Consider the following 18,312-nt stretch of genomic DNA (forward strand, 5'->3'; position numbering starts at 1 on the left):
CCAAATGCTGACTCCCAGTGAAACACGGGAGGATGGATTGAAGGGGGGGATGCTGGTGGGTGATGCCCCTTTGCCAGCTCCCCGAAAGCCTCAGGTCAGGATGATCTGGGATGAGGACAGGCATGTAGGTTGGTGATGGAAATGGGAGGGCTGCAGGGAGAGCGCTGTTCTCAGGCAGGAGAGGATGAGTGCTTGGAAACTGGGATTTGCTCAAGCTGGACTTGATGGTGGTCACTGTGCCTGATCCCTGAGGGATCTGTACTTGGTCTAAAGACAGCAGCACTCGTGGGCACGGGCCTGTGGGAGGGAGGCTGCTCAGGAGCACATTCCCACCTCATCCTGCTGCCCTGGAGGGGACAGAGTGAGGGATGGAAAGGGGAGAGCATGACCAGCTGTGGGGAATCCACCAAGGGATGCTCATGGGTCTTGCTTTGTCTCTTCCCTCCATGAGGCCTCTGGAGCCTCCTCTCCTGTCCCAAGCATCAGCAGCTGCCGCGGGTTTGGGGGTGCCAATGCCCCTCCCTGCTCATCTCCCCAGGCTGCTGCCTGGGTGGCCCTGGGGTGTGGGGGGAGCGAGGTGGGTGCCTCCCATCCCTCCCTCCAAAAAGTGATGCCTCTGGCTCCAAAATTCTCCCGCTGGAAGTACCAGGGGAGCTGCAAGGAGGGTTCATGCCGTGCCCCCCAGGAGCTGGGAGGCAGTGGGGTGCCAGGGCAGAGCCCAAGGCTGGTTGGCAGCGCTGCAGGAGGAGCACAGGGCAGCTGCCAAGGGTTCGAGGCTCACTTGCAAGGGCTTGTTCATGGCATATATTCCTTGTCAGGGCTCAGGCTCAGACCCTGGGTCCCATTTCCTAGGAAAAATGCAGCGAAAAGGGTCTTATTTTCTTAGTTTTCTTTTACTGGTTGCTGGAGGTTTGGGGATGGGGGTGCTGGGGAAATGCTCGGGGTGGGGGGGGTAGAAAATATTTGGCTGGATATCTGTGCTAAGGCACCTTGAGCTGCAGTTTATTGAGTCCAAGGCCACCCAATCTTGCATTTTAATAGTCTCAGGCGAGGTTCTCCTGTCGTGGGACCAAGGAGCTTTAATGAACAGGTTGCATTTTTACAGTACAAGGTTAAAACAGGTGGGTCCCTTGAGGAGTCTTTGTCCCAGGACACGGGTCACCCTCCGAAGGGAGGGCAGAATGCAGTGGGACCTGCTGTGCAAAATGGTAACAGAAGAGTCTCTTAAATAACCAGAAGAAAACACAATCAGGGACGATCCCTCCCTTTCCAGGCAGCCTTCTGGGGTAGGGATCTGGCTGGGTTTTGCCAGCTGACTGCTGGGTTTGGCTCCACTCTAACCAGCTCCCCAATGATGCTTTCCGCTTTTAACGAGGTCAGAGGTCACGCCAAACTGGAAGAGGCCTATTTAAAGTCCGTGCTGTCCAAGATTGTTCCCAACACCACCTGCCCAGGGCGGATGCCATGCACCTCTTCCAAGACCCGGTCTCTGGAGATCTGCCCTGGACAGGGATGACTTTTGGGCCGTCCATCATGGCCATGTGGTACTGGTGCACCAACCAGGTCAATGTAAACAAGAACCCCCTGCCCCAAGGAAGGCGGTGGTGCCTGAGCTCCACCAGCTCTGCAAGGCCACCATCACCGGCCCCTACTGCTCCTTCTGGCCCGTGCTCTCGGCGGGCTGCTTTTTGGAGTCCACAGAGGCACCCTGGGCCCCTGCAACCTTGTTCTTGAGGTGCTTGGACTGGGACAGTTTGGAGACCGGGATGCCCAGGGGTGTCCTCATCTCCTCGGTTGTCTTCTGGCTCTCGGGCGCAGAGCTGAAGCGCTTTCCCGACGCTCTGGGCTTGTTTGGGGGCGGGTGGCCGGGTGCCGTGGGCTTGCTGGGGCTGAGGGCTTTGCTCTGCCAGTAGGGCTGGCTGCCTGCAATGGTCTTTTTGGGTTCTGCTCCCTCCCCTCTGTACTTGGTGGCCCCGAGGTGTTTCTCATGTGTTGGGGAGCAGGAGACCTCTGTGCCCGGCTCTCTGCCTGCCGGGGTCCTGGGCCGGTAGTGGAAGATGTGCGTGCCCTGTTGGGGAAAGAGCAGAGACAGGGGTGAGCTCTGGCTGCTGGAAGAATGCTGCTCCCTCTTCAAGGCCACCTCTTCACCAGGTGTCCTCATGGACAAATCCCTCTGTCCCTTGGTCCCTTGCCAAAATTCAGGGGCAGCTCAAAACTGCCAAAAAAATTCACCATGGCTGCTCATCTGATTCCTGACTCAAATATTGACCATGGCTGCTCGTCTGATTCCTGACTCTGGTACCAAACACTCCAACACTCCCAGCAGCCACTTCCCAAGCAGCCCTGGCAGTCTGGAGGCTGTCCCGAGCCAAGTCCCTCCTGCCTGGAAATCCAGGACAAGACATCTCATCACCTTCTCTCCAGCAGCAGCCTCAACGCCCACTTGAATCATCTCAGCCCTCGTGTCAGGCCTGGAGAGCATTCAGTCACCCAGACCCAAGCTGTGGGATGAGGTGCCTGCCAGGATCAGATGAAAGGATGGAGGCTTGGGAGAGGAGGTGGGATCAGGAGACAGCAGTGAGCTGCAACACCACTGCGGGGGTGGCTCTCATTAGCTGGGTTGAGACACACGTTTGGGTCGGGTCTGAGCACCATTAACCTTAATTCCGGCCTGGGTAAGGCTGTCACACATGGCTGTGGTCACCAGATGTTTATCTCCCCTTTGGGTGTGCCTGCACCGAGATCTGGAGGTGCGATTGCACCTGTGCAGAGGCACCAGGGGAGGTGGGATCTGGTGAGCCAAGGTGCTGATGGCAGGAGGAGCTGTGGCCGGGAGGCTGCAGAGCTGGCTGTGCCAACCTGCCCTGCCTCTGCCCTGACCCTCACCGTGCTGCTGCCGGCAGCAGCTCCATTGTCAGGCAGTCCCAATGTCCCAAAGGCCTCCCTGGCCATGGAGCTGGCACCTCCTGCTTTGACCAGGAGGGTTGTGTTAAAGCAGTTTAGCTTAGGTAGTCCGAGATTGATTTAATTAGATGCTTAAAATCAGTGTTAAGGTCTGAGATGGCTTCAGGTGAGAAGGATTAAGGATGATTTAGCTTTTCTCCCTCTGAGCTCATCATGTGCCCGAGCTGGGTGGTGGCTCCTGTAGCTCCTGACATGCTCTGGCTCTTGGGAAGAAGTTAAACTGTGGCTTTCCCAAGTATCCCACCCCAGGAACCAGCACCCTGTCCCTCCTGCCCACCAGCAGAATGAGGCAGTGCTTGCTCAGGAGAGTCTGGATCCTGCTGGGTGCTGAGCACTTCCCTGGAAGCCTTTGGAGAGACTCTGAGATCTTTGAAATCAGCAATTCCTACAGATATTGCCTATTTAACAGGGTTTGCCTCAAAGCCCAAGGGGTGGCTCTGTGGGATGGACACAGCTTGGCCAGAGCTTTGAGGTGTGATGGTTTGAGTGGAGCTGTGGGAGGAGGAGGAGGCTGGACTCGGTTTCCATGTCATTGTGGGCACTCTTTGGGGAGGAGATCGGAGAGAAGGGGCAAGAGGGGTGGGATGGTGGTGGGGAATGGTTGCTCCTGGCTGGAGGATGTGCTGCTGTGGTTGCACTGGGCTTTTTTGGTGCTGTGGTGTAACCCCAACCCGTTACTGGCCTGGAGAGAAACCCCTTTGTGGGCTGGGTGCATGTCTACACTGCATTTGGATGGCTCCAGCATTTGGGATGTAGTTTGGCAAGGAAGAGGCTGATGTGGAAGAGATGTTGGTGCTGCTCAGCTCTCTTGCCTGCCTCTCCATGTTGTCCAGTGGTCACTCTCTGCTAAAAACCTGAGCCACGCCAACCTGGCTCCATCCTGGCCAGCTACCTGGGGATGCTGCCCCTGTCCCCCATGCCAGGGATGATCAGCAGGGTCCTGTACCCAGGACAGGGCCCCCCTATGCGGCCGTGGAGCTGGTGGGGTTGGGGATTTTCCCTGTCATGGAGGGGGGCTTGTCTGGAAGCCTCTGCTCTGCATTGACCTAGGGGCTCTGCAGGTGGGAGAGGGACAGGGGAGGACCCAGGTGTCCCTGGTGGTGCTCTCCTGCAGCCTGCTGTGCATCCAGGTGTGAATGGGGTTGTGTGTTTAGGAAAGGTGATTTCCAGAGAGGAATTGGTTTCCAGGATATGGAAAACATGATGTTTGCCCTGAGTGAGCCTCCACCTGTGATTTGGGCCATGCTGGGCAATGGGCCAGCACCTAAGAAATGTGGACCCAGGAAAAAAAAGAAGTGTATTTGGGAGAATTGATAGTGATTTCTGTCAGATTTGAGTTTTCAAGAGTTAATCACGGGTTGCTTCAATTCATTATTTTTACACATGGGCGAAACCCTTCCCTGCACCTCTACACTGAGTGCTGGCTTTCCTAACCCTGGTGCTGTGCTAATTATCTGCCTCTCATCAAAGGGCCAGAACAAGTTACTGCAGGAACACCAGCATACCCAGCCATCCCCAGCAAGGTGGCACCTGGGACCTGGGTCACAGAGCATCAAAGACCTCGATGCTCCTTGCCCTGCAGGGCTTGGGGGTATTTGATGTGCAAGGATTAAAGCTCTGAGCTCCCTGTCACTGGCTGGGAAGGGAGAAGCAAGTGGACTCTGGGACAGTAAATTTAATTCCCTGTAAATACAGATTAGATGCTCAGCTGGGGTAACCTCAGGCAGTTTCAGTGATTTCAGCTGCTGGTTTAGCCCTGGGGGTTTGAATGCCCCAAAAACAGCGGGCGGGGGAGCCTTGAGAAGCCAGAATGCTTGGCAGGGGTGCAAGAGGTTGCACAGCTTGGGTGGAAATCTGGGGATCAGTGTCACCACCCCGGGATGGGATGGTGCTGTCACCTCGTGCTCCTGGCAGTGGGATTCTGGCACGGAACTGCAGCAGGGTGCTGGCCCTGTGCGGTGACGAGGTCTAGCGTCACCCGTGGATCAGCCACAAAGCTGCTGACTGTGGCACTCACCCACAGAGGTTGCTGTCCCTGTTCCTCTGCTCTTTCTCTGCCTAATTATGTGTCCGAGCGCTTTCCCTTTGATGCTAATCGCCCTGGCAAGGCGCTGGAAAACAAGCCTGAGAAGGACACGCCTGCACGCACAGTCTGTCCCCAGCTGGGTGTGATGCCACTGCTGATGGGCTGGGGATGGAGCTCAGCGAGTCCCAGCACATCTGTACAGCTGTGCCTGGAGCTGCTGGGCTCCGCCCCCAGCCCAGTGCTGTGGGATAATCTTTAATCACCAACACCCTCTCCTTTAACAGCCATGCCCATTGCTGGACACCAAGAGCTGTGGCATGGCCACCACGTCTTTGGTCACCTCTTGGATGACTGTGGCCACGTGCAGGGCGTTATTCTCCTGTATGGGAAGTGTGATCTCAGCATCTAGGGCAACACCAAAGGATCGGGATGACACCAAAACTCAGGATGACACCACCCCTCGGTCCAGCTGACTCAGTCACCTCCAGGTATGCAAACCTTTGTAGTGTGGAGAACACAAGGTCATAGCAGAACGTCCTACCTGGGCAGCACTGCTGGGGTAGGAGCTGTTGCCATCCAGGAGGATGCGGGGCAGCATAGGCCTGATCTCCACGGCGTTGCTCCTCCTCTTGGTCATGTCCTCCAGGCGCAGGTGCTTCAGGGAGGGGAGGCTGCCCAGGGGACTGATGAAGGTGCCCCGGCTGATATGAGGGTCACTGAGCTTTCTCTGCATGGGGATGATCTCCCCATTGTGGGTGACATCCGAGTTGGTTCTCCGGAGGGGCCCGTAGCGATCCCTCACCTCAAAGTACTCGTCCGAGATGGAGGAGGCGTTGGAGCGGCGGTAGCTGTGGTCAGCAGAGCTGCTGGAGTAGCTCTCCTGGTCACTGAGGGTGATGTACTCCTCTTCCTCCTCCTCCTCCTCTTGTCCCAGCCCATTGTGGGTGCAGGGAGGCCCTTTGTCCTCCTGTAGAACTGCCACTGACCGGTCTGCCTGGATGTGGCAGGGCTCCATAGAAGCTCGGTTGGGTTTCTCCTCCTGCTTCACACCCATGTGGTTGGCCGGTGGTGGCCGCGTGTCACCCCCCAGGGCAGTGCTGCTGTCACAGCTCGCAGTGACTTTGGTCATGAAGGCACCAACCGGGACGGTCCTTGGCTTTGGAACTGGAGGCTTGACCTCCTCCTCCTGTGGCTTTAAATGGTGACCCAAGGGTGAAGAGGTGAATGTCCCCACTTGCCTTGTCCAGCTGACACCCTCAATGGGGCTGGTAGTGGGGGCTGCAGGAGCTTCCACGGAGGGCTGTGGGATCTGTCTGTGGCTGGGGGACAGCAGAGGCAGCTCTTGGTCCGAGTTCTTCCTGGCCTCCATCTCCCTGTTCTTCAGCATCTGCCGGTGCTGGGCGCTGGCCTGGGAGACGTCGCAGACTTTGATGCGGTTCATCTGCGACAGCTTCACGTTCTTGACCTTGGGGTCGATGATGTTGATGTAGCCCAGGACTTCGCTCCCGGGCTCGGGGTCGGGCTCCACCCAGGTGGGCAGGTAGTCAAACATGTTGGCCTTCTCCAGGTTCAGGAGGCCGGGGTGGATGAGCAGGGAGAGGTCGGCCACGTCGCCCTGCCGCTCGCCCCCCTGGCCCTCAGGAGGTGCTTTGCCTTTGTTGTCACTCTTCTGGTTTTTGTCCTGGTTCTCGGATGAGGTCTTGCTGATCTGATCAGCACTCTTGGCCTTCACCAGGGCGTATTTGGGGTTTATCAGCTTCTTCACCACGGCGTTGGCGGGGGTCACCGGCACCACGGAGGGCAGCGTTACGGGCTCAGGTTCAGGCTCTTCACCCATGGAGATGGACTTGAGGCTCACGCCCTTGGACATGAGGTAGAGCTCCTGGAACTGCTTGTCAAACGCCTCCACCACCTGGCCCGACAGGACCGTGATGACGTTTCGGTCCGTCCTCGCTGCGGACCAGGTGAAGCTGGAACAGAAACACATTGGAGACTCTCTCTGAGCACTGGCTGGTAAATAACACCTCTCCCCAGCCCTGGCCTTCCCCAGGTGCCAGGTGATCTCACTATAAACATTAATAGTAATAATAATAATAATAATAGTAGGATGGGTGAAATAGCTGCCATCTCAGCTTAGAGTGAAGGGTTGAAGTCTTGAGCACAGTGGGACTTGAAGTAAAAAGAAAAGGTATTTGCAGTTGGTCAGTTTTTCACTTTGGTGTTGTCCCCATCTCAGTTTGGGTTAGCTAAGAAAAGCGACTCACAAGTGGGTGTGTTATTTGTTATGGCCAGAAAGGAGGAAAGGTTTCAGCTCCATGTTTATAAAACTTGTCTTTTAGACCTGACACCTGACCAGGGCTGGTCTTTCTACCTAATAAGTTTTCCTTTGAACAAACTGAAATATACTTTGTGTAGGAAACTGACTGGAAAAGCTGAGATTGGTGTGAGAATTTGGCCTGGCTGTGGTTCAGTGCTTTGATCCTTCCTTGTGCTCCTCAGCACAGAAACCCTTGGTGTGTCCCACCAGCTCCAAGAAGGATGGGTGTCCTAGACCTGGTGGTGTAGGGAGCAGTGGGAAACCCTTGGGCCCACTCCAAATCTCCTTGGAAAATCGTCTCCCAGTTTAGGAGGAGGAGAGCAAGTCCGGCACGGGGTCCTTGGCCTATATGGGTTTGCATCAATCCTTTGACCAACACCTCCATGGGGTGGCCAAGAGGAGATGTCACTGATTTACCTGTAGGAGCCACACATGGCTCGATCTCCGTCCACAAACATGAACTTCTGGGCCAAAGCCCCCTTGAACTTGGTGGCCGAGCGGGTGAAGAACTCCGTCCCTCCGGTGCTGCGGACGCGCAGGTTCTGCAAGGCAGAGGTGTGAGCAGGAGCCAAGAGCTGGGCGAGACCACCTCCCACCCCTCCAAGAAGGCCCCTCTGGATGCTCCACAGCCCCTCGGAGGGGTGGGAACGTTCTTCACGGCCGGCTCAGAGGAGGCCACAGCGATGGGGGGATAAAAGATCTCGCCCAAGGCCACGCAGTGAGCCATGGACTCGGCTTGGAGAGTTTCCTGCTGCGCCTGTGTGCCAGCCTGTGTTTGCCATCTCCTGAACTCGGTGCTGCTGGTGTCCGTGGGCGAGTGCTGTGTGCTGCTGCTGCTGCCAAACACTCCCCAGCTCCTGCAATCTATGCAAATGCCACCATGGGAGAGGAGGCTCTACACCTGCTCCCAGCAGGAGATCTGCAGGGGGTTTTAGGGCCAGGTGGTGACCCCAGGACAGCCCATGTGGACCTGCTGGCTGTGAGTTTACCCTTCCCCATGTTCCCCCCTCGCTGTGCTCCTAAAATTGGGCATCTAGTGCTGCTTTTAGGGGCTGGTGGGAAATCAGGCAGTGGGGAAACATCTTTTCACCCTCGGGAAACGAAACCTGGCGACATGGGAGCAGGTCCCTGGAATGGAATTGGGTGTCCTCCCCAGGGAGCCCAGTGATGCAGGGGCAGCCCTGGCTCTGTGAAAATATTTGGTTTTTTCATATCCCCAGTCTGGCTCCTGTCTCTGGTGTCTCCACGGAGGGCACTGGCACATTCCACAGCAGAGCAGATAGAGCAGATAGCATCTCCCACAGCAAATGGGCTCCTTTTGGGTGGGGAGAAAAAAATTTCTTAAGAATTCCTCCTGTCCCTGCTGGGATGTTGGTAATGCTGTTGCAAAGGGCTCTGTGTCATCACTGGGTCATGCCCTCCATGGCTGTTTTATTGTGTGTTTTGTTTTGTTTTTAAAAGAAAAGCATCCGAAATATTTGTCTTCCCCTCCTCCAGCCTTTCTCATCTGCTCCCCTGGGCTCTCCTCTCTCCCTGGAGACCATGACCAGGCACAGTCCTGAGCCCAGGTGCACCCCTAGTCCCTGCTCCCCCACGCCTGGCAGGAAAATTCAGTGCAGATGACGTGAAAACAGCAGCTTTCCTGACCGTGTTTCCAGGGAAGTTCCACGCACTGAACGGAGAAGGTTCGGGGGGAGGAATTTTTTGTGAACTTCATGTTTTTCATTGTATTTTCCTTTGTGCCTGTGGTGGCTGGGGTGAAACTGATGCTGAGCATCCTAATTCCTGCTAGTGTGCTGCACAGAGAGGGCTGGGAGCTGGCTGGTGAGCAGGCTGGGATGGCAATTCCCATCCCTACACACGGGGCCGCTGAGAGAGGAGCGACACCCACGGCTTCACCCACCCGGAGCCCACCCTTTGCCCAAACTCAAGGAGCAGCTCCGGGTTTTTTCTCCGGGAACAACGATGCTTTTTCCTCCTGGCCCATCACTGCTGTTCAGTAAAATCTGCCTCTCCGCTCCCTGCCGAGGCAGCGGGACGGCCGGGGAGCCGGGCTGGGTGAATCACTCCCCAGGCAGCCCTTGCTCAAGGCAGAGCCCGCCTTGCCCAAGCCGGCTGCTGATTGCCAAGCGCCGAGATAACGAGGGGACCTTTCGTTAAACATCTCCTGGCGTAAGAAAGCGGCTCCCAGACTCTGCCCTACTTTCCTCACCTCCTCCTGCATCCCGTGCCAGCGGATTGCTTTGCAATATGTGGCAAATCCCAACTTCTAGGCATTTGCCGAGCTCTGCAGATGTTCTCCTGCTTTTCCAGTCCTGCCACCGGGCTGCTAATGCAGGAAAACACCGGAGTGCGTCAGCGCTGGCTTTTCTGGTCTGATCCCAGCAGCCTGCGGGATCTCAGACTCTCCAGGGAGTTTGGACACAGGTAAAAGCTCGGCTGTGTTTGCTTTCATCGTTGGGAGCAGCAATTACGCCAGGCCGGCGGGCAGGGCAGCAGGGGAAGGTGCGCGGCTGGGCCAGACGGTGCTCCCCACATGGGGGTCGCTGAGCCCAGCCCACCTGGAGCCAGCCAGGTGTGAGGGTGGCGTGGCTCCTACGTGTTCCTGCTCAGCCAGGGGTTGGCCCTCGCCGTAAGCAAATCTGGGGAGCCTGCCCGGGCACGGGCCTGCCCGGCGGCGTTTGGCAGCGGGCGTTCGGCCGGCTGACGTCAGGAGCAGCAACATCGACTTCTCTGCCAAGGAACAGGCGAGGCCCAGCCGTGGTGGGCAGGAGTGGGGGGTCTGCAAGCCCCCTGTGAGGCTGTGGGGCTGCTCTGGTGTGTTTGTATCCAATGTTGGTGGTGGGAGTGCTGTGGCTGGGGAAGAACCCGGGACTGTCCTGTGGCTGGAGTGACGTGGGAGGGTTCCCGCTCTGGCTGCTGCTCCTGAGGCTGAAATAACCCCCTGCCCTCTCCTCTGTTCCTTCTGCCTTTGCATGAGCACTGTGACAGGGATTTTCTTTGCACTCCCTGCTCACACAGGGAGTCTCAAAATCTCTTGGAAGAGGAATCCCAGAATCGCTTGGGTTGGAAGGGACCTTGAATCCCATTTCACCCCCCTGCCATGGGCAGGGACACCTTAAACTAGACCAGGTTGCTCCAAGCCCCATCCAACTGACCCCTGCGCTAACAGGCATCCCCCCTTGTGCTTTGCCTTCCCTGGTTTTCCGTGGGATTCGTGCACAGGAGTGATTCCATGTGCATCCACGGCCGGAGAACGCGGCCTGTGCGGGCAGATCAGTCCCTGCAGTGTGCACTGCCCAGCACAGCGAGAGCAGTGAGGGCATCCTCAGGCAGCGTGGGAGCCTCCCTGCTCCGCTCCCGGCCCTGTGCTGGGGCGGAGGCTCCGGAAAAGGGGAAAATCGAGTTTTTTAATTCCAGCCTCTGACTTGCAGGAGAGCCTGGAAGCGCGAGAAGCGGCCGGCGGCTGCTGCTGCCGGTGCTGCCCCCGGGGCAGGGAGCCGGTGACAGCACGGATCCCGGATCCCAGCCTGGCACAGCCTCTGCTGCTCCCTCTCTCTTCCCAGGAGGAGCTGAGCTGGCAGGTTTGCCCCGTGCCCACCTTCGCAGGGCTGGACCCCCCAACCGTTCCTCTGTCCCAATCCCAGCTCTGGCTGGGCACCAGCAGCCCCCTGGGCTTTCTGCATCCAGCTTTGCTGGGTGCAAATCCCATCCCTGCCCCTCACCCCTTCCCCTCCATCCTGCTGCCCCTAAATTTGGGCATCCCCTCCAGCTTTGGCTATGGGGAAAATGGACTAAACCCTTCTAGCACGGGGGGTTGTGATTGCCCAGGACAGGAGGGAGCAGAGCTGATAACTCTGAGGTTTCCTAGCTCCAGACCCTCGGCTCATCCCTACCTTCAAGTGTCCAGCGTGCATGTGGGCTCGCTCACACATCTGAAGGAAGTGCTTCACGTTGGTCTCGTCCAAAATGATGTAGACTCCAACTTTCCTCTTGAAGCCGGCGTCCAGGAGGTCCTTGAAGATGTCCACGTCGGTGAACATGTCCATGACCACAGCAATGACCTGGAGAGGGGAGAGGAGAGAGGAGAGGTGAGTCTGGGTAGTGTGGCCAGGGACAACCCAAGGAACAGTCAGTGCTTGGTTTGTGAGAGCCAAAGCAAAGGGCTCCTTGTAGGAGGCTGGAATTTGGGGTGGAGGAGCCCAGGATTGCCCTCAGCTCCAGACAGTCTGAGGATGGAAAGTCTTCCCATTCCTCTGCCGTCACTGTGGAAAGTTCGATCTCCAAGAGAGGTAGATGTGGCACTTGGGGACACGGTTTAGTGGTGGCCCTGGCAGTGCTGAGTAAACTGTTGGACTTGATGGTCTTTGGATGTTTTTTCCTAAGCATTTCAGTGGTGATCCATAGCGTAATCTACTGACGAACAAACAGTTACTGAGGGTGAATCTAACTTTCCTGCCTTTAACAGGCTTCACAAAATTCAGAGTCCAGCTTCTGGCTGAGAAGTTTGGTGTCTCTTTGCCATCAGCATTGCAGGGAGCTTCAGAAGGGGAGATCTTTGATACACAATGATCACAGAACTGTTAAGGTTGATAAAAACCTGTAGGATCATCAAGCCCAGCCATTGAGTGGTGTCCTGGTCCACCTGTCCTGGTCTCACTGCCCAGCCCGGAGTGCTGCTCCTCCTGCACAGCAAGGAATGATCCAGGCTGTATGGGAGGAGCAGAGCCAGGACAGCAGAGCCAGCACCCCGAGCGGTGACAGCCGTGTTTGTCACACAGCAGAGTCACCGATACTCACAAGCTGGAGCTGCCTTTGTACCCAGGGCGTTTGCTGCTCTCCCAGCCACAGCTGGGGCTGCTAGGAAAATGGATCTGGGCCATGCAGGGAATGTCACTGGAATGTCTGCCTGGGCCCCCTGGGCTCTGTGCCCATGGGTGTTTGATTTCCTGGTGATGGCAACACCTGTGGCGGTGAGCAGCAACTCATGAGATCTGGCACGCAGAGGGGCTGGAGCTGAGCATCCCAGGGCAGCTCCACAGGGATTTCTGCCTCCCCTCATCCCAGGGAAAAGGCCTGGCATCAGGTTGCTGGCTTGTCATTGTCCCATGGTTGGAAACCTGCCAGCGCTCCCATCCCTGTGGCTGCTCCTGGAGGGTGTCCTGGGCTGGAGGCAGGAGGGTGCTCTCAGCCATGTGCCCTTCCAGGAGTGCCCTGCTGGCCATGGCACGTGGCTGAGCCAGGGAGGACACCAGGGAGACCCCAGGGTGCTCCTCCCTCCCTCCCTCCCTCCCTCAGGAAGGGATGGGGGTGGTGCTGGGTGCTTGCACACTCAGACACGTCCAGTCCGGAGCTCTCAAAGCACTGAGCTGCCTTTTAATTAGTTTTGTGCCACAGGACGTGGAGAGCTTTAATTAAGCAGAGGGTTGTTATGACACTGCTGTCTCTTCCCTTCCTTTTCTGCAGGCGATGGGGGGAAGAGCAAGGCCGTGTGGAGAGCTCCAGCCGTGCTCACACAGGTGTCCCCAGCCCTGACCACACAAGAGTGTTTTGGGAGGTGCCAGCGAGCCAGCTGAGGGGGCACTTCATGGCCTTGCCACTCGATTATAACTGAATTCCCATTTATCCTCACCCAGGAGCCTCTCCCCAGGCTTTGCTGTGACAGGGTAAGTCCTCACTCCCTTGTGCACCCACTCGTGTGTTGTGCTCATCCTCGTCATCCTGGTGGGGAAACTGAGGCAGGAACCAGCTGCTGGATTTGCATGGATGCAAAGTGAGACGGGTTCAAAGCTACTCTGGGAGCTCTGGGCTTGGATTTGCCGTGTACGGCAAGAAACTGGGGAGGAGCTGAGCTGTCTTCCAGTGAGTCCTGGGACAGTGGATGTGATGGGACAGTGTGTGCCTGGCGTGAGGACGAGGGTTTGGTGGCAGATGATTTGGTGGCAGATGATTTGCTTCTGCCCCGATGCTCCGTGCTCGTGTCACTTCGTCTGTGTGCTGTGTTTTCCCCAGGAGGAGTTGACCACTCGTGAAATGGGGATGAGAATAGCGCTGACCTTCGTTTTGGAGGGAAAAGAACATTTTCCCATGGTGGTCCCAGCAGTCCCTTGGCTCTCAGCTGTGGCTCTGAAGGTGTGAGGGAGTTTTGCAGGGCTGTGGGCAGGGTGCTGTCCCCCAGCCCTGCTCACACAGGCAGGTGGGCAGGCAGTGGCACTGCAGGGGTGGCCCAGGGCACGGGAAGGGAGCCCAGGCACTTGCCCACGTTTTGAACCCAATTCCTCCTGCTCAGCTGGTGCATCCTGTCACTGCTCAGCTCCTGCCTCCCTCCCCACTGCGTCTGGCCTGCAGGACAGGCTTGGCCCTGGTTTGTCACCGGGATGTCACGCCAATGTGCCAACACTGCCCTGGCATGAGGCGGGCTGGGAGAGTGAGGACAGTGCTGGCAGCACTCCCGATGTGGTGACTGTCCTTGTCTGGGTGAAATCTGCTGCTGGGCTGCCTGTGCTTGAGCCCTGGGACACCAAACCCTCCTGGCAGAGGGATAACCTGCAAAGTGGAGGCCTGTCTGCTCTGGAGCAGTGAAATCCTGTGTGCTCTTTGCTTCCCAGCTTGGGGAATGGGATTGTCTGGAGCCAGCTGTGCCATCTGGTTGTGAGGAGCGAGCTTGTCCCTTGTCCCTGTCACGTCTGCTTGGTGCTGGGACATTCCCTCTCCTGAAGCCCTTTTGCTGCTGTGTCATCCCAGGAAGCTTTGCCATCCCTTTGCCCTTCTCCTGGAGGGTGCAGAGGAAATCAGCCCTAAATCAACAGCTGGAGGCTGCCAGTGCCCACGCAGGTGAAGCTTTTCTTGCCAGTCCCAGGAGCTGCCAGAATCCATTGGATACAGCAGATGTGCAGGTGCTGGGTTCTCAAACCCCTGAGGAGCAGTGAGTGTTGTATCCCCCCGGACACGGGGCAGATGCAGCTGGGATTTTTTGGAACAGCTTTGATGAGCACATAAACTGCAGGATCATGTTTTAGAGAGGAAGTTGCAGCTCTTTATTGTCTCACTGTGAATCATCAGATAATGACTTTTAGGGTGCACCACGTGGGCATTTAATAAATTAGGCAGGCACCAAGTCACAATTAGAGGAAGAGTGTTGGGATGGAGGAGAGGTGGGACAGGTAACATTAATAATTGCTCTCCCCTGTCGACCCTTTCATCCAGAAATGGCAGAAGGTTTTGTAAACAGTAATTAATAGGGCCTCCCAACCTTCGCTGGAAGTTGCTCAGGGTAATTACATCACCACAATCCCAACCTGGAACCTCGGGTGAAGAGAGGAGGTCAGAGTCACTGCTCTCTCCAGTGGCTTTGGGCCAAGGTCAATGTTTTCATGCTCTGGTTTCTGGTCAGAGAGAGCCAAGAGGAGAGGAGAAGGAAGATCTTCCTCCCTTCCATCATAGGATTGTTAAGGTTGGAAAAGACATTCAGGATTGTCAAGTCCAACCTTGGACCCATCACCACTTGTCACCAGCCCAGAGCACTGAGTGCCATGTCCACAAATTCCTTGGATACCACTAGGATGGGGACTCCAAACCTCCCTAGGCAGCCCCTTCCAGTGCCTGACCACCCTTTCCATGAAGAAATCATTCCTGATGTCTAGCCTGTGAGCTTTGCAGCCTGGTAGCAAGGAAGAGACGGTTGTGCCATGGCTCAGCCTGGTGAAGGTCTCCGGGGTGAAGCTGCTGGTGCCCCACATCCCTCACCACCTCTGCTTGTTGGCCACAAAGATGGGGTTTTCAGGGAGAGCAGGGCCACAGGATCCTGCCTCTGCCTCCTCCCATTCCTTCCCAGGAGGAGGAGGGGATCGTTTCCATCTCCCTCTCTGGCACACCTGGGTTTGAGGTGCTGAACTCGGCAGTGTTTGGCCTCATTCCTGCAAGCACCAGGGCTCCCCTGACCCTCAGAGCGGCCTCACATCCCTGGGCTGCCTCACCAGTGACCTTCCAGCAGCAGCAGGGCTCTCATGGGCTCTGAACTTTCCTGGGCCAACACCAGAGGACTTTGCTCTCCTGGCCATGAGACAGCGAGAGCACGGCGGGGTTTGGGGGTTGGCACTGGGAGCAACGTCTGGGACAACGTCTGGAGCAAGGGTCATCCTCTGGCAGGGAACTGGGAGCCTCTCCCAAGCCTGCACGTGGTGGAGAGCACTTCCCCTGCCTGCTGGGTTGGGACAATCCGGCAGGGATGTCCCCAGGGAGCACAGAGCACGTGGACAATGTATGTGGCATCTGGTGGTGGCAGCAGGACGGTCACTTTGTCCACTCTCAGCTTCCTCAGCCAAACCCTTTCACCTCTGAGCTGCTGTGAAGACCTTGAGCCCTGGCAGAAATCAGTAGGGTGGTCTAGCCTAGTGTCCCCCACCCTTGGGAACACCCACAAGTTGTCACCTGGGCTCCACTGTGTGACAGCAGGCTCAGCTGCAGGGACTTCTGTCCTCAAATACGGGATTGGGACCATGGAAGAGCCCCACTCTCCAGCCCCTGTAACTCCTGCCATCCCCAGCCACTGCAGCATGAAGCACTCACCCATCTCTACGTTTCCCGAGGCACCATAAGCTCCAAGCAGGCTCCTGCGTGTCACCAGTGGTGTCACCATGTCTCATCCCACAATCAGGGACCGTCTGGATGCCCAGCCCAGCTCAGGGGGCATCAAGGCGCCGGTGATGAGCACAGCAGCATCAGCAGTGGCCACGTCCCTGTGTGCTGGAGAGGCTCCAGGGGAGGTGGGGATGTGCCTGACTCAGCTCCGGGAGCGGGAGCAGGGTGTGGGGTGACTCAGGAGGAGCCGCTGGCGTGGGGCAGGTGGGAAGCGGTGAGTAGGCAAAGCCCGAGTCTGAGGCAGCGGGAAAGACCCGAAGATGAGGCATTGTTTGTTGTGGGATTGTTCTCCCATCCTCCTCCATCCCACGGGATGTCAGCTCTCCCTTCCCTTTGCCCTCGCTGCAAAGCACTTTGGTGGGGAAGACGTCACAAGTCACCTCGGCTATTGCGAGGTGACAGTGGCCAGAGATGGCTCCTGCCCACAGCTCCTGACACCCCCAGCAGACATTGCCGTGACCCTGCTGCCTTGAGTGTTCTTGAGAGATTCATGTTTCTGCCCGAGCTGGTCTGAAGAGGCTCTGCTGGCTGCATGTCACAGGTTTCCCTCTCTCCTGCCAGGATCTGCAAACCCCAGCAGTGTCTCTGGAGCTGCCATCCCTGCTTGTCCCCTCTGCTCCACAGCTCCCCTGGCAGGGTGTCCCTGTTTTCCTGCTGGGTTGGGAAGCTCCTCCCTTGGAGCTCTCACGGTACTGGATGCACAGAACTCAGAGAGCTTCAGAGCACCAAGCAAGCAGCAGGTACCAGCCCCTCCTGCACTTCCCAGCTGGGACTGGGTCACAGGGAAACACCAGCAACGTCTGCCCACCTCTGCTGACTTTCAGCACAGGCCACCACCTCCCTCCTTCCCCGGTCCTGCTGCCCACAGGTGATGGCTCACGCATCCCCACTCCCTGCTCCTTGGTTTGATGCCACGGGGAGGACAAGTCTCAACCCAAATCCCTTCAGCATCTGCCCAGCCTTGTCCCGCTCACCAGCTCATCCTTTTCCTCTGAGAGCCAGGATGAGCCAGCTCGGAGCACTGCAGCCACCTCGGGCCAAACTTGACTCTCGTGTGGGTCAGTGCTGGACCAGAAGCTTTGACTGGTTTTCCCCAGGGTCATGGACTGGACAGATGGTGGATACAAGGACTGAGGCCAGGCCATGACCACAGGGTCAGTAGTGGACAGCTGGCAGACCCAGGGCCTGAAGCCAGGACATAATCCCGGGTTCCTGCATGCTGTCACGTGCTGTCACACCGGGAAAAGCGATTGTGGAGAGACTGGGACCATGGGCTCACAGCTGGAGAACAGCTCAACCCACTTTTCTCCCCAGCAGTTTTCCCCAGAGCCCTGCAGGGACCCCGGGATGAGCAGTGCTGCTGTTATTGGGATATTGGGGCAGTGCTGCTCCCAGGAGTGCTGAACCAGGCCAGCAGCATCCTCAGCAAAACCCAATATCGGTTACAAGGAGAAAACCTGCAGGCTTGGCCCCGCTGCCTCTGCTCGGGCAGAGCTTCCCGCAGGACAGGGATTGCCCGGCTGGGCAGGACTTTCAGCACGACGCCCCGGGGCCAGCCCTGCCCCGTCCCCGCGGCGCGCCTCACCTTCTGAGCCTGGCAGATCATCTTCCTCACCACCTCCTTGATGTGCGCCTGGCCCTCGATGGGCGGCTGCATGTAGACGGTGGCCCTGGTGACGCCGCGGTAGGCGATGGTCTCGGGCCAGCCCAGGTCCAGCTGCGGGATGGAGCGGTCCGACCTCTGGGGCCAGTACTCCAGGGAAGGGGCCATGTCCTGCTCGTCCCCCTGGCTGTTCCCGTCGCCCTCGCTGTCCCCGGCGCTGCTGCCGTGCCGCGGGATGTACTCGGAGCCGGGGTCGTAGGTCTCCAGCGTGTCCAGGATCTTCTTCAGCTCCAGCTCGGACAGAAAGTCCCTGATGTTCTCCCTCTTCAGGACTTCATAGAAGGCGTCGGGGCCACGGGAGGCCAGTGCCTCTAGGGCCAGGCGTTGCTCCTCGCTGTAGAAGAACTCGGGCTTGGACTCGCTGGACCTCCAGTTGACGTGGCTGTCGTCCAAGCACTGCACCTGGGAGAAAGCCATGGTGGCCCCGCACGCCGGTCCCCTCTCCCGAGGGAGCTCTGTGCCCCCAGCGAGCGCCGGATGTCGGCAATAAATAGGAATTAATTATTCTCCAGTCTTTAAATATACACGGTTTGCTTCACCCTCCCCGGCTGAGAGCGCAGCTTGGGGAAGGCACCGCTCCCTTTTCCAACGGCTCCTGCCACGCCGGAGCTCTTCCTGCCGGGGAGGAGGGTTTGGTTTCTGCCTTGCTCCCGGCTCCAGGCAAGGAAAACGCCGAGTTTCCCCAGCAGGAGCTGCTTGACG

At 57.6% G+C, this 18,312-nt stretch overlaps 1 protein-coding gene across 1 annotated transcript; it reads right to left on the reverse strand.

Annotated features, from left to right (window-relative positions):
* Positions 1–904: 904 nt before the first annotated feature.
* On the reverse strand, positions 905–18,039 carry FAM83G (family with sequence similarity 83 member G). The gene is made up of 5 exons (XM_066198332.1): positions 17,533–18,039; positions 11,204–11,371; positions 7,725–7,849; positions 5,532–6,960; positions 905–2,068 (listed from the first exon to the last, which is right to left on the reverse strand). Exons 1-5 carry the CDS (start codon positions 18,025–18,027, stop codon positions 1,649–1,651), a joined length of 2,637 nt encoding a protein of 878 aa, XP_066054429.1. The 5' UTR covers positions 18,028–18,039; the 3' UTR covers positions 905–1,648.
* Between the last annotated feature and the right edge of the window lie 273 nt (positions 18,040–18,312).

The sequence above is a fragment of the Chamaea fasciata genome, unplaced genomic scaffold (genome assembly GCF_029207755.1).
Source record: "Chamaea fasciata isolate MVZ Bird 193981 ecotype frontalis unplaced genomic scaffold, bChaFas1.0.hap1 SCAF_16, whole genome shotgun sequence".
Lineage (NCBI taxonomy): Eukaryota > Metazoa > Chordata > Aves > Passeriformes > Sylviidae > Chamaea > Chamaea fasciata.

Bases quoted from the DNA above. Each gene is read 5' to 3' on its own strand.
- FAM83G (XM_066198332.1), bottom strand. From the start codon at position 18,027: ATGGCTTTCTCCCAGGTGCAGTGCTTGGACGACAGCCACGTCAACTGG. The intron at 7,850-11,203 runs GTAGGGATGAGC...TCTGCCTTGCAG, and splicing joins TGCACGCTGGACACTTGAAG to AACCTGCGCGTCCGCAGCAC. The intron at 2,069-5,531 runs GTAGGACGTTCT...TTTCCCCAACAG, and splicing joins ACCCCAGCAGTGCTGCCCAG to GGCACGCACATCTTCCACTA.